A 25961-nucleotide genomic window follows, 5' to 3' on the forward strand; every position below is an offset into this window, starting at 1 on the left:
CAACTCAGAGCTGAAGGAGAGAGGTGTGAGGGGCGTGGTGGTATGCAACACCGTATTTTTGACATGGTTACCATAGAAAAAGACCAACATTTGTTGCTTCCTTGGCTTTAATTATCTAAAGCCAATAAAAGATAATCATTTTTTTTTTAAGGTAGAAAAATTCTAGAAAGAAAAATCAGAAGAAAAATGAATGTTAGTAAAAGAAAGGCCAAAAAAGATCTGATCTATGGGGCTGGGGATGTAGCCCAGTGGTAGAGTGCTTGCCTAGCACATGTACAAGGCCCTGGCTTCAGTTTCCATCAGCACACAGAACACACAAAAAGATCTGATCTGAGGCAAGGGGTGTAGCGCAGTGGTGGAGCACTTACCTGGCCCTGGGTTCAGTTCCCAGCACAAAAAAGAAAGACCTGATATTTGGAGAAGAAAGAAGAAATATTGAAGAGTTATGAGGAGACAGAGAAGTGAAAGACTGGCCAGAGAAGTGACCACACTCTGCATTGAGGAGGGTTAGGAAGGACAGAGTTGAGTTGGCTTCTTCCTGATCCCTCTAATATGTAAACATTGTATTACTACAAGTGAACTGGAAACTTCTAAAGTTCAGGTTCCCCACTGACAGGAAAGCACAGTGGCATCAGACTTTTCCTTAGAGACTGAAGCCGTCAAACTGGCTTCCAGTTTGCAAACGGTTGCTTTTCTTGAGCCCTCGGTCTGCCGTCTTTAGTGAGAAGGTGGCCTGCCTTCTTCCCAAAACAGTTCTGCTCACTTCTCTTGACAGAATTCACTGCCTTTTTCTTATTACCTGAGCTTTCCTCGGGGTTCTCAAAACGTAGGGGAGTTCCGTGGGGCCAGGTTTCCTGAGCGTGGCAGGCCCGCGCTGCCTGCTCACCGTGGAGGTGAAGCAGAAGGATTCCGTGCTTAGGGCTCACTCGGCCGAGGCCGGCTGGGGCCTTTCTGCCGGAAGCCGTCCCTCAGTGGCCCCAGTGCAGCCGGCCCTACTGAGGTGTGCTGGACCCTTGAAGCTGCCTAGTGAAGGTGTCGGCTCCTCACATCTTTCATTTCATACTCTATTAGCCACAGATAGGCCAAAAGAATCCCTTAGATCTTTGAATAAAATCAATGAGGCAGGAAGATGGACCCTGCTGATCATATGTAACTAACCCAGCTGAAGAAACGTGGCAGCTGAGAGGAATACTTACGGCTTTTTCCATGGGCGTTTTCTATTCCACTTCCATGTGTCCATTCCCCACTTAAATATCTATATAAAAGACAGGTCTTTCTGTTTTTATTCTTTTAAGATGCATTGTGCCCTGCATTGTTTTATAGAGGAAAAGGTAGTCCTGTGCAGTCCACACTGTGTCTCTTCTATGAAGTCCTGTTTCCAAATACTTATGCAATTGCAATCTTTTTTTTTTTTTCTTTTCCCTACTTGCTTAATCTTGCTGCTTCCAGGACTTTCTGCTGCAGAGTAATGTTTACTTGTGGTTTTCCTCTGGGGTAAACTGTGCTGTGTACAGCCAGATGTGTTTTGTAGTCCACTGTTGAAGAATTTGTCTTGGATCCCCACAGCCTGTGCACACACCTGCTGCGGTAGGGCGACGGCCTGCAGACTCCAGAATACTCAGAATCACTCTCCTGAGGGTGCCAGAGGACTCAAGGTTTCCTAGATCAGAGGAAGCAACTGATCTTGGCCCCTGAGCACTTTTAGTCTTCTCTGTGCAGCTGTTTTATTTCCTCTAGGGCAGTGCATTCTATTTCAAGGGATGTACCTAAGAAGAAATAAAATCTAGAGTGTGGGACCTACAGACATAAGTAAGCATATGGGAAATGGCCGTCGTCCTGGGTGTGGCAGCCCAAGAGCACAGCCGAGCTCACTGCCGGCACCTCAGCGGAGCTGTTCAGTTCACGTGTGCTGATACAGAGGTTGGTTCTCTGTTAAAATAAATCTTAATAAAGTTGGGTTTTATCCGTCTTCTGTGGCTGAAGTGGGGTTTTTTTTGTTTTGTTTTGTTTTTTTGTCACTAGAACTAGCAACAAAGCCCTGCCATATAGTCCTCAGTGGAAGCAGTAAGGAATTTATTCAGGAAGGTCTTACCTGCTTCTGTTCTCAGCTAGCATGTGTGTAGCTTGGCATCCCTAGTCTCTGGAAAATAGGGCATGTTGGTGTTAGTGTCATTTTTAGGGCTGTGACACTAAGGTCCAGATCAATCATTACGTTCTCCTCGGGCATCAAGAGACCCATAGGAGCTGCAGTGTCTACTCTAGTGCTGCCCCCGACCTGCTTCTCCGGTTGGTAGGTTCAGGTGTGAGGCAGGGCTGCAGGTACGGAGTCTGTTGTAGAGGGTTCCTGGCCAGGAAGGCGCAGATGCTAACGTCCCTGCCTGCGCTGCTATTCCGGGTTAACTAGCCGCAGTACTAGTGTTGGTGAATGTTCAGCTTCTTCCCTTTTGCCATTCTTTAGTGCCCTCCCCCTTAGCTGCAGTCTTGCTTTTCCCAGTTTCAGTTGCCAGAAGTCCACTGCAGTCTGAAAATACTAAATGGGAAGTTTCAAATGTAAACAGTTCTCATATTTCAATTTAAATTTTGAAAGCTGGCAGGCAGAAAGCAAGGGAGAGTTTGAGAAGAGGTGTGTGTGTGTGTGTGTGTGTGTGTGTGTGTGTGTGTGTGTGTGTGTGTTGATATGGGGATGGACCCAGGGGCATTCTACCTCTGAGCCACACCTCCAGACCTATTTTTTTTTTATTATTTATTCATTTATTTATTTTGCTTTACTGGGGATGGAACCCAGGGAATTCTACCTCCGAGCTACACCCCTAGCCCTATTTTTTATTCTTTATTTTGAAATAAGGTCTCCACTAAGTTGTAGAGGGCCTCACAAAGTAGCCGAGGCTGGCCATGAACCTGTGATCCTCCTGTCTCAGCCTCCCAAGTACTGAGATTACAAGCGTGCCCACCATGCCCGGCTGAGCTGTATGTTTTAAATTATGCACCATTCTGAGTAGCTTGATGAAACCCACTGTCCTCCTCTGTCCTGGCCCACTTTGATTTGTGCCACCCTGTCCTGGACGCAGTCGTCCGCTTGCCCAGCATACCCACACGGTTGGCTCCACTGCCTGGTGGCCGCCATCGGCTGTCAGACCCACTACTGTGGTATCGTGGTGCTCGCATTTGGCCTCATTCTACTTACTCCCAAACGGATTATGCCACAAAGAAGCTACAAGGCACTTCCTTCAAGTGAAATGGTGCAAGTTCCATACTTAAAGGGAGAAAAAGATACACCGAGCTTGCTGAGATCTACAATAAGAGTGGAACATCTACCTGAAGTCATAAAGAAAAAGGAAGTTGTACTAGTTTTGCTCTCCCGCCACCCAATGTAAACATTCTGCCAGTGTGTTAGGATGCACCTGTAATCTCAGTTCTGGGGGTCCTCACAGGCGGATTCCAGGCCCAGGGCCAGTGCATAGTGACTTAAACCCTGATTCAAAATATAAAATGGGCTGGGGGTGTAGCTCAGGTAGAATGTCCCTGGGTTCAATCCCCGGTACTTCAAGGAGAAAAAATCTGTGTTTGGGGCACATACCTTTAATCCCAGTATTTGGGAGAATGAGACAAGGATCTCAGGTTCTAAGCTAGCCTCTGTAACATAGTGAGACCCTCAGTACTTGGCAAGATCCTGTTTCAAACTGAAAAATAAATCCTGGTGCAGTGGCCCATGTCTGTAATTCCATACTTGCATACTTGGGAGGCTGAGGTAGGAGGATCGCCAAGTTTTAGACCAGCCTTAACAACTTACTGAGGCCTTCCTTGATTTCAAATTAAATAAACCAAAAAGGCTGGGGGTAGTCAGATGTGGTGGCACTTTTGTAACCCCAGTACTTGGGAGACTGAGACAGGAAGGTCACAGGTTTGAAGATAGCCTCAGAAGCAGTGAGACTAATCAACCTAGCAGGACCCTGTTCCAAAATTTAAAAAATGACAAAAGGGTGGGGGGCAGAACTGGAGTGTAACTTGGAGATATACTGCCTCTGGGTTCAATCCCCAATTACACACACACACACACACACACACACACACACACACACAGTGTTGTGGTGTAGCTTGGAGGTAGAACACCTGTGGGTTCAAACCTCAATACCAAAAGTGATGGGAAAGCATCAATTCAGGGTGGGAGACATGAAAAGAGAACGTGTTGTGGACTCTGCGTTGCACCAGAAAGCACCACACCTCGATGGAGACGGAGATGGGGAGAGAGCCCTGGAACCACAGCAACCGCCACGGGAGGAAATGAGAGGGGCGCGGACTGCGTGCACGGAACTCGTGCAACGGTGCATTGATATAATTGTTCTGTTTTAATATTGGCTATTGTCCATGTCTTACTGTGCCTAATTTATAAAATTAAACTTTATTATAGGTATCTATAGACAGGAAAAGATAGTATATCTAAGGTACAGTACTCTCCAGGTTCAGGCATCCACCAGATCTCATTATATATTTGTAATTTCTTCTGTGGCCAGTAGGTGGTGACTTGGCGCCACTAATATTAATGTCTACAATTTTTAGAATCGTACTTACTCATTTATTTTTATTATTTATTTATTTTAGTTTAGTTTAGTTTTTGGTACTAGGGATTGAATCCAGAGGTATTAGAACTACATCCCCAGCCCTAATTTTTATTTTGGTACTTGGGATTAAGCCCAGGGACATTCTACCTTCTAGCCATACCCTCAGATCTTTTTTTTTTTTTTTTTTTTTTTTTTTTTTTTGTGGTACTGGGAATTGAACCCAGAGGCATTCATTCTAACTTTGAGCTACACTCCCAGCCCTATATTTTATTCTTTATTTTGGAACAGGGTCTCATTAAATTGCAGATGGCCTCACTAAGTAGCTGAGACTGGCTAAGAACTTGAAATCCTCCTGCCTCCAAGTACTGGGATTACAAGTGTACACCACCATGCCAAGCCCTTTTAAAATTTATTTTTATTTATTTATTTGGTGGTACTGGGGTTTCTGGAAGCCCTTCTACCTACAGGCTACACTCCCAGACCTATTTTTATACTTTTTTATTTGGAAACAGGGTCTCTTAAGCCAGCGCAGCTGGCTTCGAACCTGCATGATCCTCCTGTCTCCGCCTCCCAAGCGTGGGGATTACAAGCGTGTGCCACCATGCCCAGCCCTTTTTAATTTTTATTATTTATTTATTTATTTATTTATTTTGCGGGTCTGGAGATGGAACCCAGGGGCATTCGACCTCTGAGCTACACCCCCTGCCCTATTTTTTATTCTTTATTTTGAAACCTGGTATCACTGAATTGCAGAGGGCCTCACTAAGTAGCTGAGGTTGTCCGCGAACTGCGATCCCCAGATCTCAGCCTCCTGAATACTGGGATTACAAGCATGCGCCACCACGCCTGGCCCTTTTTAATTTTTATTTATTTATTTATTTTATTTTATTTTATATTTTGGTGGTACTGCAGGTGGAACCCAGGGGCTTTTCTACCTCCGAGCTATACTCATAGACCTATTTTATATTTTATTTGGAAACAGGGTCTCACTAAATTGCTGAGAGCCTCACTAAAGTAGCTGAGGCTGACTTCTAACCTATGTGATCCTCCTGTCTCAGCTTCCCAAGCATGGGGATTACAAGCCTGCGCCACCATGCCCGGCTCTTTTTTATTTTGAAGCAGGGTCTCACTGAGTTGTTGAGGGCCTGGCTTATTTTTATTTTGAAATAAGGTCTCTCTAGGAAGCTGAGAGTCTCGCTAAATCCTTGAATCTGTGATCCTCCTGTCTAAGCCTTCCAAGTACTGTTGTTACAGATGTGTATGTCTGTGCCCAGATTAATTTTTATAAACAGGGTCCCACTAAATTTCGGAGTCTCACTAAATTTCGGAGGCTGCTTTTGAACCTGTAATCCTACTGTCTCAGTCTCCCAAGTACTGAGATTACAGGTGTGCACCACCACTGCCTGGCTAAAAAGATTTTTAAAATAGGAAAAAGATCACACAGATACAATGAGGAAAGAATTTCTCTCCATGTCTAGTCCTGACTCTAGCAAGCAGCAAAACACTCCCATCAGAATTGCAAGAACTAAAAAGGCCAGCATCTCCTTAAGTTTGTTGTGGAGAACTCTGGGCCCAGTTCAGGTCCCAGACTACCAGCCTGGAGCCTTCTCCTTTGTGGCCTGCTTTGGGCCTGCAAGACTTCTCAACACTTTTAGAAAGGGAATTTAATTTGAAACTCAGACTTCCTCTAAGATCATAAGTACTGGAGGTTGTCTTTTTTTTTTTTTTTTTTTTGCGGGTCTGGGGATGGAACCCAGGGGTATTCGATCTCTGAGCTACACCCACTGCCCTATTTTTATTCTTTACTTTGAAACAGGCTCTCACTAAGTTGCGGAGGGCCTGGCTAAGTAGCTGAGGCTGTCCGCAAACCACGATCCTCCTGTCTCAGCCTCCTGAATACTGGGATTACAAGCGTGCGCCACCACGCCCAGCTGGGGATTGTCTCTTTAGAATTTTTTTTTTTTTGGGGGGGCGGGTCTGGGGATGGAACCCAGGGGCATTCGACCTACAAGCTATACTCCAGCTCTATTTCTTATTCTTTATTTTGAAACAGGGTCTCACTGAGTTGTGGAAGGCCTCAGTGAGTAGCTGAGGCTGTCCGCGAACCGCGATCCTCAGGTCTCAGCCTCCCGAATGCTGGGATTACAAGTGTGTGCCACCACGCCCCGGCTCTCTTTTTAGCTTTTGACGTTAAATGTGGAACCAAAAGCTGACACTTTATTTATTTATTTATTTATTTATTTATTTATTTTGCGGGTCTGGGGATGGAACCCAGGGGCTTTTGACCCCTGAGCTATACCCCCTGCCCTATTTTTTATTCTTTATTTTGAAACCGGGTCTCACTGAGTTGCAGAGGGCCTCACTAAGTAGCTGAGGCTATCCGCGAACCGCGATCCTCCAGGTCTCAGCCTCCCGAATGCTGGGATTACAAGCGTGGCGCCACCACGCCCGGCTAAAAACTGACACTTTAATGAAGAGCATGAGGGGCTGCAGAAGGACGGTAGTTTTAACCACATAAGTTCCTCTAGGTCTTTGTTACAAGCAACGGCACAATTCCCTGGGACTCGTTCTTGTTCTTCGGGTCTGTTAGCATCTATTTGTTTCACTTATCCGTCAGATATAATGAAGAAATAATAATGAGTGTCCTATTATGCCCATTTTCCCCCTGACAAGTTCCAGCCATTTTATCTTGAATATTTTAAGATTGGGTGCGTTGTCGTTTTATATCATTTTGGAATGCAGAATGTCAGAAACATACATGTACACGGTTCTTGCTGCCCTCTAACCGGGTCCCCTCCACCCTCACCCAGCAAACCTCTGATACGGGAATTGGAGTTTTGTATACACTCATAGCTGTATCTCAGCTGTTACGCTCTGTGACTTAGCCCCCACCCTCTCAGTCGCTCCCTGCAGTCTCTGCTCGTCGATCTCACTCTCTGCTGTCACTCTTATTTCCAAATGTCTCTTTAGTTTTACCTACAAGAGAGAACACGCATCCTGAAGTTTCTAACCCGCGGGGCTAGCCCATCTGTTGCTCTCTGCTATTGAGTGTAGAAGCCAGTGACTCCGCCTGCCTGGGCCGGGCAGGGCCTCCTTTGACAATTGTGTCCATCTGGCCTGGGGTCTCCGGGACTCCACGCAGGAATGCTGGGGTCTTTGAGAGTGCTTCCACCCCAGGAAGCTTTATGCTTCAGTTCATTTCACTAAACTGTGTGAAGGAAAGCTCGGGGAGCAACTGAACCAGCTGTACTTCAGCCAGAGATGTAAACGTTTGCTGCCATTCTCAAGCAGTGCTTTTTGGAAACATCTGAGATGTGCCATCTGTCTAAACTAAGATCTTAGAGCTTATAAAGCAAGTTATATGAGGTCAAGAAATCTGCAGCTTAAGTCCCTTGCATTAATTGGCCTAGAGAGTCAGTATTTGAGGGGCCCTCTTCTCCCCACACCCCGTCAAACACTCAGACTTAAGAAAATTGAATTTAAGCTACTTTTCTTCCAAGGACGTCCACACTGGGCAGTTCAGACAACCCTCAAGAGATCAAGACCTTTCTCCTCCCCTAAGAAACAGTATTGCCTGGCGTGGTGGCACATGCCCGGGATCCAGTATGTGGGAGGCTGAGAGAGGAGGATTGTAGGTTAAAGGCCAACCTTAGCAATTCAGTGAGAGCCTCAGTAACTTAGATCATGTTTTAAAATTTTACAAAAGTTAAAAAGGGCTGGGGGTGTAGGTCAGAAGTAGAACGCTCCTGGGTTCCATCCCCAGTGCAAAAAAGAAAGGATGTCAGTGGATGCCCCTTGGTGGACTCATTCTTGGAACTGGGTATCAGTGATGGAAATGGAGGCGGCACCAGGAATGTAAGTGGTGTTGCAGGAGTGGAAGAGAGTGACCTAAGAGGAACAGAAAGCAGCTGTGCTTGTGCTGACGGCCGGGGAGTCAGTCTCTCTGAGGGAGGATGTCATGCAGGATGCAGACAGTGGTCCTGACGCCGCTGCTGGTCTGAGTGACAGTAGAGCGGCTGCTCTGCAGTGGCTCACGGTCGAGTTCATTTCCCTCTGGGCTGCTCCTGGTACTCAGCATGACTGCCCATCTCCAGTCCCCTGTTGCGAGCTTCCCTGAGGCCGCTGGGTCTTCACCGCCGGGAGCAGCATACGCAGCAGCTCCCTGTTGCCTACTGAACTAAATCCAAGCTCTATTTGACATGCAGAGGCCCATAATCTGAATTCCAGTCTACAGGCCCCTCGTCACCTCCGCCGTGCCGCCTTTCCTTTGGCCTTCAGGTACCGTATTTTCATCTACTGATTTTTTTTGTGGTCTCCAGATTGCCTTTTCTGTGCCTGTCTACCAATCCAGATCTCACCCAGTCTGAGAAAGCCCTCTACTCCAATTCTGATTTTTTTTTTTTTTTTTTTTTTGCAGTACTGGGGTTCCTGGAAGCCCTTCTACCTTGGGGCTACCCTCCCAGACCTATTTTATATTTTTTACTTGAAAACAGGGTCTCTTAAACCAGCGAGGCTGGCTCCGAACCAGCGCAATCCTCCTGTCTCCGCCTCCCAAGCGCAGGGATTACAAGCGTGCGCCACCACGCCCGGCTTCCAATTCTGTTTTTAATTTAAGATTTCCCTAATCCCTCCTGCAAGTGAATTCCAGTGAAAGCTTCCACCAGCTGGGCATGGTGGTGTATGCCTCTAATGTCAGTACTTGGGAGGCCGAGACAGGAGGATCACAGGTTCAAGGCCATTCTCAGCAGCATAGCAAGACCTTATTTGAAAATAAAAATAAAAAAAGCTCAGAAGCAGAATGCCCCTGGGTTCAATTCCTAGTACAAAAAATAAAAGCTGTCATCCTGCAGCCTTTCTCCAGTTCCCCTGGTTGTTTCTGTCCCTGTGGCACCCGGCTGTCCTGCCATCCCCACGCCTACCACCCACAGCACCCAGCATGCTCCCTGGTAGGCACCAGGGGTTCTGGACTATTTAAAATGGTTGAAAAATGTGAACATGAGAAAGTCAGCCATGGACCAAAACATGTAACAAAACCATTCCACTCTGATTGGAGAAAAATATACCTGAGTTTATTACTTAGGGCAATATAATACAAGGTGTGGCAAGAGAAAGTAAAAACTAAGATGGGTTGATATAAATATGCTAAAGCCTAGTTCATCCTTTATTAAAATGATACAATTCTCCTGTATACCTATAAAGTTTACAAAGAAAGATTTACACTATACACAAAAGAAATACCTCTCCAAGGTCATGGAGTGGAGAGGAAGGAGAGTGCTTGGTTTCAAAGATGGTTTGGGGGAACATGGTCTGGCCAGCCACCCATCGCTTTCTTCTGGGGCTCTCCTGTGATATAAATGCACATTCTCTCCAATGCAGTCCTCGCCCCCGGAGGATCTAGTTTTTGTTTGTTTCTTGTTTTGATTACTATCGAGTTTCCAAAGCTTCCCACACGCAACTGGAGTCTGGGCTTCTGTTGAACCTCTCATCTGCTCTAGACTGCAGGATCCCAGGATGGGTTGGCGCTTACTGTCTTCTCGTCTAACAGAGTAAATTCTGGTCAGACTTTAACCCCTAATAACTTCCAAAATGTACGTATTAAAAATATATACTTTCAACTGGACAGAGTGGCATACTCCCGTAATCCCAGTACTTGGGAGGCTGAGATAAGAGGATCTCAGGTTTGAGGACAGCCTCACCAACTTAGTGAGACACTCAGGAACCCAGGGAGAACCTGTTTCAAAAAAAAAAGATAATACAGAGGGCTAGGGGTGTAGCTTGGTGGTAGAACTCCCCGGGTCCAATCCCCAGTACCAAAAAGAATAAAACATATATACTTCATTCTCTTCTTTCCATTTTCCTCCCTGCCACTGTGATAGTTTTTGGGGAAATCAGCATAAAGAGGCATGTGGTCTTTGCAGTGCCTTCAAAGAAGGAAGAAATCAGGATCTCCTTTGATTTCATGGAGCCGGGTTTTCTTGGTCATGGCCGCATGTTATCTCGAATCCAGCCTAGGTAGTTAGTGACCTTGGTGTAGACACCTGGAACGTCCTTCTGCCCACAGCCAAGGCCCCAGCTGATGATGCCAACCAGAGTCATACGCTTGTCCTTCTCACACACCAAGGGGCCTCCCGAGTCACCCTGTGGAAGACAGGACAGGCAGTGTGCAGATGGCAGAAGTCTGGGAGAAAGTTAGGGTTACTATTTGTGGTGTTAAGATTGTATTATTATTATTATTATTACCTTAAGGGTTGAACCCAGGGGAGTCCTACCTCTAAGCTACACCCCCAGCCCTTTTTATATTTTTTATGTTGAAATAGGGTTTCACTAAGTTGCTGAGGTTGATTGACTTTGAACCTGCAATCCTTGTGTCTCAGCCTCCCATGTACTGGGATTATAGGTGTATAGGTGTGCACCTAGTTTAATAGTTTTACTTTTTAAATTTTATATTATTATTATTATTATTATTAATTTATTTTTTTTGCAGTACTGGGGATTGAACCCAGGGGCATTCTATTTTTTTTCTTTCTTTCTTTCTTTCTTTATTTATTTATTTTTGTGGATCTGGGGATGGAACTCGGGAGCATTTGACCTCCAAGCTATACCCCTTGCCCTAATTTATTTATTCTTTAATTTGAAACTGGGTCTCACTAAGTTGCGGAGGGCCTCACTAAGTAGCTGAGGCTGTCTGCGAACCGCGATCCTCCGGTCTCCACCTCCCGAATGTTTTTTTTTTTTTTTATTTTGAAAGAGAGTCTCACTAAGTTTCAGAGGGCCTCACTAAGAAGCTGAGGCTGGCTGTGATCCTCTGGTCTCAGCCTCCTAAGTACTGGGATTAAGAGCATGTGCCACCACATGGGGCTATTGTTTTTACTTTTTATGCAATTTTTTTTTTGACTGTGAGTAGGTGGTTCAATTGAGGCTTCTGAAAAGCTGTTCAAAAAGAAACCAAACACTTAGCCAGGTGTGGTGGCACACACTTGTAATCCTAGTACTTGGGAGGCTAAGACAGGAGGATCATGGTTCATGGCCAGCCTCAGCTACTTAGTGAGGCCCTCTGCAACTTAGTGAGACTTTGCTTCAAAATAAAGAATATAAAATAGGGCTGGGCTGTAGCTCAGAGGTAGAATGCCCCTGGATTCCGTCCCCAGTACCGGAAAAAGAAAAAAGAAAAGAAACCAAGCACCTAGGAAGCAAGGAAAACTGTTGATGTTTTACCCCCTAAGGACTCTGGAGTCTCCAGAGTGAGGGCCTGACTGGCTCCCCATATCCTCACCAGCCCCGGCCTCTAGTGGAGACCCTGGCGAGCCCAGAAATGTCTTGGCAACTCCCTGGCTATGTTCAGATCTTAATACCAGCAGGTTGGTCTGTCCCAGTATCTCTTTAAATCACTAAATATAACTATTAACTCTGAGAAAGATCCCAACACCGAGAATCTAAAGTAGTTTGCTTCTCAGCCGGGCATGGTGGCGCACGCTTGGAATCCCAACATTTGGGAGGCTGAGACCGAAGGATCACGGTTCGAGGACAGCCTCAGCTACTTAGTGAGCCCTCTGCAACTCAGTGAGACCTGGTTTCAAAATAAAGAATAAAAAATAGGGCAGGGGCTGTAGATCGGAGGTCAAATGCCCTGGGTTCCACCCCCAGACCCACAAAAACAACAACAGCATTAAAGTAGTTTGTTCCCAGGGTATCAGGGCTAAAGCTGAGATATGGGTTTATTCGCTTGTTGTTTTGGTATTAGGGATTGAACCCAGGGGCATTCTTTTTTTATTTTTTATTTTTTTGCAGTACTGGGGATGGAACCCTGGGGCATTCTACCTCTGAGCTACATCTCAACCCTATTTTTTATTCTTTTTGAAACAGGGTTTCACTGAGTTGCGGAGGGCCTCATTAAGTAGCTGAGGCTGCCTACGAACCACGATCCTCCTGTCTCAGCCTCCCAAATGCTGGGATTACAAGCGTGCGCCACCACGCCCGGCTTGAACCCAGGGGCATTCTACCATTAAGCTACATGCCCCACCCTGTTTTTATTTTTATTTTGAAACAGGGTCTCGCTAAGTTGCTGAGGCTGGCTTCAAACCCGTGATCCTCCCGTCTCAGCCTCCCAAGTATTGGAATAACGGCATGTGCCATCACACCTGGCAATGATTTCTTATTTAAGTTGCTTTACCCACCACTTCATAGTCAATGAACTGCTGGGGTTTACAGGAAGTCCTGTAGCAGGTGGAGTTTCCTGTGTAGAAACTGGGGAAATTTCCTGCAGCTTAGATTTCTTAAGTTTAGGTAACTTTGATCTTTCTCCAATTGCTTTATTCTCAAGGCCGGCAGCTAGAATCCCTAAAAGCGCAACCGTGTGAAATCACTCTGGCTCTGCCTTCTTCCCTTGGTAAAGAGCCTGTTAGCCAAGAACACTTTTATTCATGGGTGGTCCCACGTACGCAGGGACACTGGTGTTTACCTGGCAAGCATCATGCAGGTTGTCCTGGTTCCCTCCACTCCGGGTGTCCCCAGCACACAACATGTTGTTTGTGACAGTTTTATTAGACAAATATTGGGACGTGCAGCGGCTGGGTGGGTAGAGTCTGACGTGAGCCTCTTTTAGCCGTTCAGAATAGAAAGGAGAAGCTGAAAGAGAGGAAGGAAAAATCTCTGATGATTTTATAGAAAGTTATTTTGGAAGGAGAAAGTCACATTTTCCAGTGCCAACCCACATCTGTCAAACGTTTACACAGATCAGGTTGAATCCTGTAATACTGCCAATATTTTATTTTGACGTACAAAAGCTGCAATTTTATAGGGCTCAATCTGGGTTTCTCCATGGGGCCAGATGGCTCCTGGTTATGGGGTTTCTCCTAGGCAAGGCAGATGTTTGGAGTGTCCCAGGCTGTTCTACTAACTGCCAAAGTCAACCTTCAGCCCGAGATGCACCCTAAGATGGCCCTAGACACTGGAAAATGTTTTATGGGTGGCAGAATCTCCTCAGCTGAGAACTACCAGTTGACTCAACTACTAGTTAATTCAAATAATCAAATTGGGAGCTAGTTCTGTTTATTTATTTAGTGGAACTAGGGATTGAACCCAGGGAAGTTCTACCTCTGAGCCTTTTTTATTTATTTTACTTTTATTTATTTTATTTATTCATTTATTTATTTTTTGTGGTACTGGGGATTAAACCCAGGGGTGCTCTATCTCTGAGCTATGTCCCCAGCCCTATTTTATTTTTTATTTTGTTTATTTATTTATTTATTGTCCTGGGGATGGGACCCAGGGGCCTCTACCTCCAGGCCACACCCCTGGTCTATTTTATATTTTATTTTGAAACAGGGTCTCACTACGTTGCTGAGATCAGTAAGTAGCTGAGGCTTCTTTGAACCTGTGTGATCCTCCTGTCTCAGCCTCCTAAGTGCTGGGATTACAAGTGTGCACCACCACGCCTGGCTTATTTTTTTATTTTGAAACAGGGTCTCACTAAGTTGTGGAGGGCCTAAGTAGCTGAAGCTGGCCATGAACCCAGATCCTCCTGTCTCAGCCTCCCAAATACTGGGATTATAAGTATGTGCCACCATGCCCAGTTTATTTTTTATTTCAAAATAGGCTCTTGCTAATTTGCTATGGCTGGCCTTGAACCTACCTCAGCCTCCCAAGTACTGGGACTACAGGTGTGCTCTCTTATGCCCAGCTAGGGAGCCAGTTCTGTCTCCACTTTAGCAGTGAGGAAGCAGGCTTGGAGTAGCCAGGCTTGGTGGTGCATGCCAATAACCCCAGCTACTTGGGAAGTCGAAGCAGGAGGATTGCAAGTTCAAGGCCAATCTGTGCAATTTTAAAAGACCCTGTCTCCAATAAAATAAGTAAATATCATATCTAGTGCTCTAATTTAGATCTGGAATGTCCCCCAAGGCCCATATGTTGAAAGCCTGCGATGCCATTGGGAGGCAGTCAAACCCTGAGAGGAAGGGCAGAGTGGAAGCGGTCCATCGAGTGGGGGCCTAGAAGGGATGCCGAGGGCCAGGCTCCTCTTTTTGTTTGCTAGTGGCTGCGAGGTGAGCAGCCTTCTCTACTACCAGCCCCCACCATCATGATCTGCCGCACCGCAAGCCCTGAAACAGTGCAACTGACCATGGACGGGACTCTGACACCATGTGCCCAAATCAACCTTCCCTTTTCTTCTTTTTTTATTTTTTGGTACTGGGGATTGAACCCAGGGACCATTCTATCTCTGGGTATACCCCCAGCCCTATTTTTATTCTTTATTTCAAAACAGGGTCTCATACAAGTTGCTGAGGCTGGTCACAAACCTGTGATCCTCCTGTCTCAGCCTCCCACAACCTTCCCTCTTTTTTTATTTTATTTTTTTGCAGTACTGGGGAAAGAACCCAGGGGCATAGGGGCATTATTCTACCTCCAAGGTACACCCCCAGCCCTATTTTTTATTCTTTATTTTGAAACAGGGTCTCACTGAGTTGCAGAGGGCCTCACTAAGTAGCTGAGGCTGGCTGCGAACCCGGATCTTCCTGTATCAGCCTCTTCCCTCTTCTTGACTTGTCTCAGTTATCTGTTATGTTAACACAAAGCTGACTGACACATTCACGGTCCCGAAGCTAAGCAGATACAGATCTGTGATTTGAAGTCTGGCCCACACAGCTCCGGCATCCAAGAACCCACCCCGACCATGGCACTGCGCTGCCTCCAGAACCTCCGTGGAACCTTCAACTCTTTAAAGCCCTGTGCTCTTCAGACCTCCCTGGACCCGCAGTGACACTGACTGAGGCAGAGAAATCAGAGGGTAGCTTTCACTCTCCTGGAGGGCAGGGCCTTACCCACATCTGCTTAGCAGTAGTGCAACTGGGACTAGAACCCAGCTCTCAGGGCCACTTTATTTTTGTACTGGGGATTGAAACTCAGGACATTCTACCTCTGAGCTACAGCCCCAGGCCCTTTGAGTCTTCATTTTAAAACGAAGTCTCACTGAGCTGCTGAGTCTCCCTAAGTTGCTCAGGCTGGACTTGAACCCGTGACCCTCCTGTCTCAGCCTCCCAGGTATGCAGCACCATGTCCAACTTCACTACTGTTTTCCTCTGTCTGCTCAAAGGCCACGTCCTCTGCTGTCCTGCAGATGGACAGGGTGGGGCTGAGACTTCCTGCCACTTACAGGCCTCGTGCCTGCCGTAGCCCGACAGCTCACACTCCATCCAGTCAGGCAGCTTCAGGTCCGCGTCGGGGAGACAGACGGTGCCAACAGAGTTGCTGTCCTGGGCACAGTGTGACAAATCTGATTTCAGCTGTAGCAGCGCTGGGAGGAAGAGAGAATGATAATAAGCCGAGTGCGATGGAGCGCCTCTTCCAGTTCCAGGGGTGGGATGAGCAGGAAGGGCCAGGGTTTGAAAAGAGGAGGGATATGTGTGACCAGAGTCATCTGAACATGTACGTTGTGCAAGTTCTCTCTGAAGCAGAGAAAAATGCCGTCTGTGTGTTGGGGGGTCTGGGGGTGAACCCAAGGGCATTCTACCTCCAAGTCATATTTTTTAGTTTTTGTTTTGAAACATGGCCTCATGAAGTTGCTGAGGGTCTTGTTAAGTTGCCGAGGCTGGCCTTGGACCAATGATCCTCCTGCCTCAGCCTCCCCCACCCCCCAAAGCACTGGGATGACAGGTGTGCACCACGACGCCTGGCTGGATAGTACCATCTCACCAATGTCATTGTCGTAAGTGTCATCATCAAACTCCTTATGCACGATGTATTTTTCTACTTCGAATTTCTGCTCCTCTTCTCCAGGTTTCACCCGGTACGTCCTGCCCAAGACCACCTTAAGTTGGTGGGGAGGAAACCTAATGGAAAAAGGCTTCAGCGTGCCATCTGCTGCGTGATTCGCTGCAGTAGGCCTGCTTTCAAGGCCCCCTGAGAGTAGACCTAGCGGGTTTCCAAGCCCCTACCTCTCCAGGAAGCAGTGCGCAGCAGACAGGACCCAGCAAGAGCTGATCAGCACTCCCCCGCACAGAAACCTCTCTCCTGGCGACCTCCTGTTCTTGACAAAGATGGCAGCCTGCCAAGGATGTGCGGTAATGTCAGCGAAGAGTCCTCCTTTGATGCGGAACTGAGGCTGGGAGCTCTGTCTCAGGCCACAGGTGGCTGGGAGAGGAGAGGATGGAGTGGGAGGTCAGACCTGCAGTGCTGGCCCGGGCCTGAGGACCTTCAGCTTCTTCTCTGGGAACCCTCCATTCCTTTGACAGGTGGGGACACCATGATACACAGCCTTGCTGGTGAAGGCACCACACTCCCCCGTGTTCCCTCATCACTCCCCATATGAAGTTCAGGGTCTGATGAGCCTCTGCCCAAGGCCACACTGAGGTCTGGATCAGGACCCAGGCCTGCTGACCCCACGCTGGAGGGGTTTCTGCTCAGCTTTGTCCCGTCAAGCTTCCCTGAAGCCACTTCTTGTCTACCCGCTTCTTGTCCTTGACTCAGCTGACCCATGTCCCAGGCTCGGGTAGTGATGGCTCCTGGAGCACGTCAGCGCCCCAGCCACTGAGGCTGAGCGGTCTGGTGTGCGGCTCCAGGACGCAGCCCAAGGTCCCTGGCTGGTGGCTGACAGGCTACGTCTTGCCTTCCCGGTTACACTCACTCTGTTACTTGAGGGACGCTCTAGTTCATTTGCATGTTTTCAGATTGTGTGTCTACTGAATAATCTTTCAGCCCACAACTCCCAAAGTAGAGGGTTTTTCTTAAGGGGGGTGTACTGGGAGTTGAACCAAAAGGGTATTCTACCTCTGAGCTATGCCTTCAGCCCCTTTTAATTTTAAAATTAAACTCAGGGGCATCCTACCTCCAAGTTACACCCCCAGCCCTATCCAAATGCTGGGATTACAAGCATGCACCACCATGCCTAGCTATTTGATTGATTGATTGATTGTGTGTAGTACTGGAGATGGAACCCAGGAGCAATCTACCTCCAAGCTACACCCCCAGTCCTATTTTATCCTTTTATTTTGAAACAGGGTCTCACTTAGTTGCTGAAGCTGGCTGCAAAGCTGCAATCCTGCTGTTTCAGCCCCCGAAGTACTGGGATTACAAGCATGCGCCACTATGACCGGCCCTTTTTATCTTTTCTTTTGAAACAGGGTCTTACTAAGTTGCTATGGTTGGTCTTGAACCTATGATTCTCCTGTCTCAGCCTCCAAGTACTGGAATTACAGGTGTATGTCATCACACCCTGCCCTTTTTAATTTTTACTTTGAAATAGGTCTCACTAAGTTGTTGAAGTCTAAGTTGCTGAGGCTGGCGAACCTGCAACCCTCCTGTCTCAGCCTGGCGAGCACTGGGATCACAGGTGTGCACCGCCATGCCTGGCTTTGAGGAGGCACGTACTCCTCATACTTAGCACTTCCTCTATGTTGAGGGCTCCCTGAGACTTAGAGAAATGGGGTGCTCTCTTCTTTGTCTTGGTCTCCCCCAAAACCCTCGCATGAAGTGAAGCACGCCCTTATCAAGAGCATGCCCGCCACTGCTTCAGGCCCAGCAGCCCTCCCCGGGCCGGCACGGTGGGAACTAGAGGCTGTGAAGGCAGAAGGAGCGGGCGGCTCTTACAGCACTGCGGCACGTCACAGTACTCCCACGTCAGCTTGCCGTCCTTCCGCACGTGGCACCAGGGTTTGGCGTCCGCATCCGGATTCCTGCGTGACAAGGGATGTAAGGTTTGCAGTCACGTCCTCGGTCACAGCACAGGCCACAGAAGCGTGAATGAGTGAATAAGCGGCAGAAATACTGACCGGAGGGAGGACATCACGTTCAATTTATCAATTTGGAAATGAACTCCCTGAAACTGCGTTTTGCTCTCAGTACTGTTCTAATCTCACAGGGAGTCACGCATGGTGGCACACATTTGTAATCCCAGTACTTTGGAGGCTGAGACAGGAGGGTTGCAGGTTCAAGTCCAGCCTCAGAAATTTAGTGAAACTCTCAGCAACTTAGTGAAACCCTCTTTCAAACTAAAAAGAGCTGGGGGTATAAGCTCAAAGAGAATGCCCCTGGGTTCCATTCCCAGTACAATATATAAATAATAATAAAAATAATAAAAAGGGCTGGGGGTATAGTTCAGAGGTAGAATGTCTCTGGGTTCAAACCCTAGTACCAAAATAAACAAATGAACAAATAAATAAAACCATACAAATCCAAGAAAACATTATTCTAGCAAAAGAATAGGTTGGGCTGGACATATCCAAGCATCCTTCCACCGACTGGATGGTTCAAAGAACCTGGAGCATCAGGTCCCCGCCCACCCCACACCGGTTCTCCTTTCTGCTGAGACCTAGCCCCGCGGGCTCTGGGCTGCGTACCGGCAGTGGTTATGTCTCCCCAGGCCAAGCGCCTGCGAGTCGCTCCTCCACGCTGTGTAACTCTTGCCTATGAGGATCATGGAGCCCCACGAGAGGCAGGTGGCACCGGATGTGGTGACGCTGTGGGTGCCTCGGTATGCCAGCCCTTGTCCGACATAGCAGTCCTCGTTTTTTCCTGAAACAGAAGCAATCTCAAGCTGACATATAACCCATTAAATGGTGAAGCAGGCAAGTTGGAATTTGACATGGACATGCTGGCCAGTCTAGCGTAAAGAAGGGGTATCTCCAACTTCTCCTTTTTCCTTTTCTTTAAGGCTTTTTACATAGAGATGGCAAAGGGTAGTATGGAGTAGGAATGTCCCCTGAAGGCCCATGTGTTAAAAGCCTTCATCGCCAGCTTGGCACTATTGGATGGTGTTGGAACCTTTAAGAGGTGGAGCCTAGTGGGAGGTCATGAGGTCACCAGGGGCGTGGCCTGCAAGGGGATTGGGGGACCCTGGTCTCTTCCCTTCTTCTTTCACTTGGCAATGGTAAATTGAGTTTTGCTCTACCACATAGTTCTGCCATAATGTGCCACAGTAGTCCCAAGGCATGGACTAAAACCTCTAAAATGGAACCAAAATGAACCTTTTCTCTTAAATTGATCATCTCAGATATTTGTTATAGTAATGTGAAGCTTACTAACACAGATTTCATCTCATGTATCAACTTCTATCAACTGGATGTGGCTTCCTAGAGTGACGTGTGCAGAGAGATTCTAAGGGTCTCTGGGCACAGCAGAGAAGGGTGGCTGCACCCCACCCTTTTGTTTTGGTGCTGGGGATTGGACTCCGGCCATTCCACCTCCAAGCTGTCCCCAGCCCTTTTTAATTTTATTTTGAAATGGGTCTCACTCAGTTGCTGAGGGTCTTGTCAAGTTGCTGAGGCTGGTCTCAAACCCGCCATCTTCCTGTCCCATCCTCCCAAGTACTTACAGCACCCAGCTGCAAGTCTATATTTAGAACTTTAAAAAACTTTCATACTGTTGTGATAAATAACATAATTATTTGTGAAAACATTGGATTCATAGTGCCTTTTTGTAACCTAATATTAGACAGAGAGAGAAAGGGAGGAGGGTAACCCATTAATTCAAAAAGAGAATTTCTATTCATTCTCAAGTACAGACAACCATTGATTGAGCCCCGTTCTTTCCTGTGTAGATGAGGCGGCTGACAGAGGGGTAAAGAGATCAGCTCAAGGTCAGACAGCTAAAGGCCAGGCTCCAGGGCCTGGGGTTTGTCTTCCTCCACTTTTCCAGGGGCACAGAGTGTGGGGCTGTTGTCGCTCACCCCTGGGGCAGGCTGGCGTGTTGCAGAACTCCGAGGTGTACTTTCCTGCCTTGAAGACATAGCACCAGGGCTTTGAATCTTGGTCTGGGTTTCTGAAAATAAATCAGCCAAGGAGGGCCAGGAAAAGTTAAAGCCTGCCCTCTCTGACCAGAGGGCTTGGTGCGTGCTCCCTGGAGAGAGAGCATTTTGGGTCAAACACCGGATACTCATGTTGTTAGAAACGTGATTTCATTAGTGACTTTATTTTCTTTTTGGGGTGTGTGTGTGGGGGGGTTGAACCCAGGGGCATTCTAGCTCTGAGCTACACACCCAGCTCTTTTTACTTTTTTTTTTTTTTTTTGGTAATACTGGGGGTGGAACCCAGAGGCTTTCTACCTCCAGGCTATACTCCCAGACCTATTTTTTTATATTTTATTTGGAAACAGGGTCTCACTAAGTTGCTGAGAGCCTCACTAAGTAGCTGAGGCTGGCTTCGAACCTGTGCGATCCTCCCGTCTCAGCCTCCCAAGTGCTGGGATTCTTTATACTTTTTAATTCTGAAATGGGCTGAGTTGTTGAGGCTGGCCTTGAATCTGGGATCCTCCTGTCTCGGCCTCCCAAGTACTGGGATCACAGGCCTGTGGCACCACATCCAACTTATTATATGGTCTTTATTTGGAAACTGAGTATGGTTTAAGGAAATGAATGTGGGTCCCAAGCTGACAATGAGAGGAAAATGATCATCTTATGTGTCAACAGGTACTGAATCAGTCCTCTGGGCACTGCCATGGGATTTTTGTAGCAGTTGACCGTAAGATTATCCTGGAATGTGGGGGTGGGCCTCATCAAGTCAGTCGAAGAGCTAAAGGGCAAAAAAAGAACAAATATGCCCTGAAGACTACATACAACAGCAAATCCCAAGTTTCTGTGCTGCTTGGACCTGCAGTGCTCAGGCTCGCTGGTTCCCACAAGCAGTGGTGTAGACCACTGCTTGAACTGTCTATCCTGGCCCCTACCTGGCGCTGGCTCGGTTCTCCAGACAGCCCTCCCCGTGTGGGGCGTCTCCGCCCGCCGGCAGCGGCTCACCTGCAGTAGTTGTGGTTCCCCAGGCCCAGCCTGGTGGCGTCGGGCCTGCGCGCGCTGAAGGGCTTCCGGGCCAGCGCGCTGCTGTTCCAGCTCACGCAGTGGGCGCCACTCTGGGATGTGCCCCAGGTGCCCCTGTAGGTGACGCCCCGGCCCTCGTAGCACGTGGCGCTGGTGTCTGGTGGAGGGCAGGACACCTTAGCGCTCCGGCCCCCAGAGCCCTGCGGGGTCCGCTGTCACCGGCCCCGCCCGGGTCACCCAGCGGCAGTGGCCGAGCTGAGCCCTGGCACTGCCCAGTGCACCGGCCCCGCCCACCACCTAGGCCACGCCCGCCAATCCCCGCTTATTCAATAAGGCCCCGCCCACCACCCATGAAGCCCCGTCCATACACCCGGCCACCCGCCCAGGCTTCCACCCACCCAGCCAGGCCCCGCCCACCTCACCCTGGGGGCCCGCCCCGCCCACCTCAGGCCCCGCCCACCTCAGGCCCCGCCCACCTATATCACAGAGCTTCCCCGCGAATCCTTCCGGGCACTGGCAGACAAAGTGCGAGGAGTACAGCGCCTGCCGGCAGGTCCCGCCGTTGAAGCACCGCGGCTCGCTGCAACCTGCCGGCGACACGGCGCCGGTCACCTGCGGCCCCTCCCGGGCTCAAGGCCGCCCCAGCCCGTCCTCCCGGGCCCAGCGGGGCCTACACGCCGCCCCTCCCACCCACCGGGCGCCGCACGTACCCTGCACCGGCACCGAGTGGCAGCGCGCGCGGCCGCCCTCGCAGCGGCAGAACTCCACCCGGCCGCCCCGCAGCGCCGGCCGCAGCCATGCCTCCAGCGCCGCGTGCGCGGTCCGCGTCTGCTCGTCCCTGCAGCCCGCTGGAACACAAGGCAGGGTGGCTTTTGAGAATATGGATTCAAAAAGACCCATCACCGAGGACCCTGTTGAGAAAAACGGGCCCACTGCATCCGCTGGTTCTGCAAACCCGACTCAACCACCCGTGGGTGGCCATGTCCTTAGCCTACAGTGGCTGTGACTGTGTGAACAGATACGGACTTTAATCTTGTGATCCCCTAAACGACGCAGTATAGCAGTTATTTACAATGATAATCAGTAACGTAGCGTTATATTAGGTATTATAGGTAATCTACAGCTGATTTAAGTACACAGGAAGTTGATGTGCTGGCCCACACCTGTGAGCCCAGAACTTAGGAGGCAGAAATGCAGGTTCAAGGCCAGCGTCAGTGAGATCCTGTTTCAAAATAAAAAACTAAAAAGGGTTAGGTTATAGCTCAGAGGTGCACACCCTTGGGTTCGACCTCTGGTACCAAAATAAGTCACTGGGAAGTCTTGCAGGCCCAAAGGAAGCAGGTCACGAAAAAGGGAGGAGGAGGCACCAGGCTGGTAGACTGGGACCTGGAGTGGGGCCCAGAGTTCTCCAGAGCAAAGTCAAGACAAGGGGCTGCTGGCTGCTTTTGTTCCTGGAATGTGGTGGGAGTGTGTCGCTGCTTGCTAGAGTCAGCTCTAGACATGGAGAGAAATTCATTCCTCTAGTGCCTGTGAGAGGACCCAGGGTACTTATCCTGACAGGATCTACAGGAAGGACACCCCGAGGTGTTAGAGCCGGTAGGTGAGGGGGCACCGCCCAGGACTGGGTGCCCCCGCCCCCAGTCCAGGAGTATGGCTGGCAGCTGTGTGGCCTAAGGCAACTTGCTCCCTCTGCCTGGGCTCTTTTCTCATCTGTATTAAGGACTGGCAGGCTCCCACCAGCTTTGTGCTCCTCTCAGAACCTGTCCGGCCAGCCTCAGCTGCCCGGTCTTTTAAGCCCCTGAAAAATCCACCTGTAAAAGTAGCAGGCCTTGGGCAGGGAAGTCTGAAGCAGGTGATACTCCTGCAGCAGGTAGTACTTCTCCCTGGCCCCTTCCACCTGGGCTTCCTCTTACCTCGGAAGGACCTGGCTCCTCTTCGGAATCGAGTGTGGATTTCCTGCAGAAAGATGGGTGGAGGGAGGATCAGCACAGGCCAGCCAGAAGCCACCTGCGCAGAAGCGCCCCAGGGCGACCCCCTGGTGGGGTACCCCCCCCCCCCCCCCCCGCTTCCTGAGGTTTTGTCCGTTCTCCGGACGAGGACATTTCCGCCAGTGGAATGTTTCCTGTCAGCGCTGGACACCAATCCCACCTGGCTGCTTAAAATGTGGCATGTGTAACTTGTGAACTGAATTCTCAACAGTATTTATTTGTTTGTTTGTTTGGTACTTGAGGTTGAACCCAGGGGCATTCAATCTCTAAGCTATACCACCAGTCTACTTTAAATTTTATTTTGAGACAGGATCTTAGTTGCTGAGGGTCTCAGGTTGCTGAGGCTGGCCTCAAATCTGTGATCCTCCTATCTGAGCCTCGCAAGTACTGGGATTACAGGAGTGTGCCAGCATGCCTAGCTCTGATTGTATTTAATTTTATTTTAAATTTAAATAGCTGCGTGTGGTTAGTGGCAACCATATTGGACAGTGGAGTTATAGTTCCATGTGGCCATCCCAAGTTCTCCCATCTCTAAAATTCGGTGGCAGAGGTATTTCTCATTTGGCTTTATATGGTATCCTTGTTGCCTGGCATTTTGAAGAGTGTGTGTACAGCTTCCATCCCGACCAGGTAATGAGCAGAATGCAGGCAGCTTGTCTGCTTCTATGGCTCATGGCACTTGCACTGTCTTCTAAATACTTTATGGATTAATTTAAATGCTGTGTGTGTGTATGTGTGTATTTTACAGGGAACTGAACTCAGGGCATTCTACCTCTGAGCTATATCCTCAGCCCAGCTGGCAAACACATTCTTTAAAGCAGTTACACTGGAGGCAGGGGAGGGAATTAAGAATGACTGGCTCAAGTCAGGGTGAGTGTGTGGGCAGGTGCTCTATGGCTGTGCTGCCCCTTTGTCCTTGACCTCTGCACTCTTGGACACCTTTCTCCCCAGGGATGCCTGGGCTGGACGGATGCAGACTCCTGGGTACGCCAAAAAGCACCTGCAGGTACTGCAGCTGGAGGGCAGGGCTCACAGACACTGGCACCCACCTGGCTGGGCAGAGTGCAGGCTGCGCCGCAGAGCAGCAGTGCGCACAGGAGCCCTCTCTGCAGTTCATTCATCTTGTCTTCAGAGCCACCCGCAGATCCTGGAGGGAGAGAAGAGCTTGAGCAGGTGCAGCCGGCCCACACTGACCATGGACCTTTCCAGCATCTGCCTCCACAGACCAAGGTCTGGGAGATGACTGGCTTAGTGTGCGTGTGTGTGTTGCTAATATACACCTAGCATATGATTTAGCACCTTAAGATTTTTGTTGGCACTGAAGATTGAACCCAGAGGCATTCTATATCTGACCTACCCCTCCAGCCATCTTTCTTTCTTTCTTTCTTTCTTTCTTTCTTTCTTTCTTTCTTTCTTTCTTTCTTGCTACACCCCTAGCCATATTTTTTTATTTTTTATTTTTTATTTATTTATTTATTTTTTTGGTGGTACTGGGGTTCCTGGAAGCCCTTCTATCTCCGGACTACACTCCCAGACCTATTTTTACATTTTTATTTGGAAACAGGGTTTCCTAAGCCAGCGCGTGCGCGGCTGGCTTCGAACCTGCGCGATCCTCCTGTCTCTGCCTCCCAAGCGCGGGGATTACAAGCGTTCGCCACCACGCCCGGCTTTATTTTTTATTTTTGAAACAGGGTCTTGCTGAATTGCAGAGGGCCTCACTAAGTAGCTGAGGCTGGCTGCAAAACTGCAATCCTCCTGTCTCAGCCTCCCAAATGCTGGGATTACAAGCGTGCACCACCACGCCCAGCCCTTTTTATTTTTCATTTTGAAACAGGGTCTCAGTGAATTGCTGAAAGTTTCCCCTAAGTTGCTGATGCTGGCCTCGAACCTGTGATCTTCCTGTCTCAGCCTCCCAGATACTGGGATTACAGGTGTGTATCACTGCCACCAACTCCACCTTAATCATTTTTAAGTATTCAATCAATGGCATTAAATACATACATTTTGTTATGTTAACCATCACCCCCATCCATCTCCAGAACTGTTTAATCATCATAGACAGAAGTTCTATAGTTATTCAAAAAGTAGGGGATTAGAGCCGGGCATGGTGGCACACGCTTATAGTCCAGCACTTGGGAGGCTGAGACAGGAAGATCGCACAAGTTTGAAGCCAGCCTCAGCTACTTAGTGAGACTCTCTGCAACTTAGTGAGGCCGTTTCCAAATTATATATATGTCTGAGAGTGTAGCCCAGAGGTAGAAGGCCCCTGGGTTTTACCCCAGTACCACACAAAATAAATAAATAAATTAATTAAAAGTAGGGGGCCGGGCGTGGTGGCGCACGCTTGTAATCCCCGCGCTTGGGAGGCAGAGACAGGAGGATCGCGCAGGTTCGAAGCTAGCTGCGCGCGCTGGCTTAGGAGACCCTGTTTCCAAATAAAAATATAAAATAGGTCTGGGAGTGTAGCCCGGAGATAGAAGGGCTTCCAGAAACCCCAGTACCACAAAAAAAAAAAAAAAAAAAAAAAGTAGGGGATTAGTCAGGCCTGGTGGTGCATGCTTGTAATTCCAGCATTTAGGAGGCTGAGACAGGAAGATTGCAGGTTCATGGCCAGCCTCAGTAACTTGGTGTGGCCCTTTGCAATTTAGTGAGACTTTGTTCAAAATAAAGAAT

General features: G+C 48.5%; 1 protein-coding gene across 2 annotated transcripts; it reads right to left on the reverse strand.

Annotated features, from left to right (window-relative positions):
- Positions 1 to 10538: 10538 nt before the first annotated feature.
- On the reverse strand, positions 10539 to 24409 carry PLAT (plasminogen activator, tissue type; the record flags this gene model as incomplete). Of its 2 annotated transcripts, XM_080710933.1 has the most annotated exons (13): positions 10539 to 10697; positions 13018 to 13184; positions 15709 to 15849; positions 16248 to 16384; positions 16490 to 16685; positions 18141 to 18226; positions 18890 to 19064; positions 20218 to 20309; positions 21283 to 21457; positions 21777 to 21887; positions 22011 to 22148; positions 23214 to 23256; positions 24338 to 24409. In XM_080710933.1, the coding sequence occupies 13 exons, from the start codon at positions 24407 to 24409 to the stop codon at positions 10539 to 10541; spliced, it is 1692 nt and encodes a 563-aa protein (XP_080567059.1). The 2 variants fall into 2 exon arrangements, with proteins under 2 accessions (XP_080567059.1, XP_080567060.1); XM_080710934.1 differs by lacking the exon at positions 22011 to 22148.
- Between the last annotated feature and the right edge of the window lie 1552 nt (positions 24410 to 25961).

Source organism: Muscardinus avellanarius (assembly GCF_963383645.1).
Source record: "Muscardinus avellanarius genome assembly, chromosome: 14".
Classification (NCBI taxonomy): domain Eukaryota; kingdom Metazoa; phylum Chordata; class Mammalia; order Rodentia; family Gliridae; genus Muscardinus; species Muscardinus avellanarius.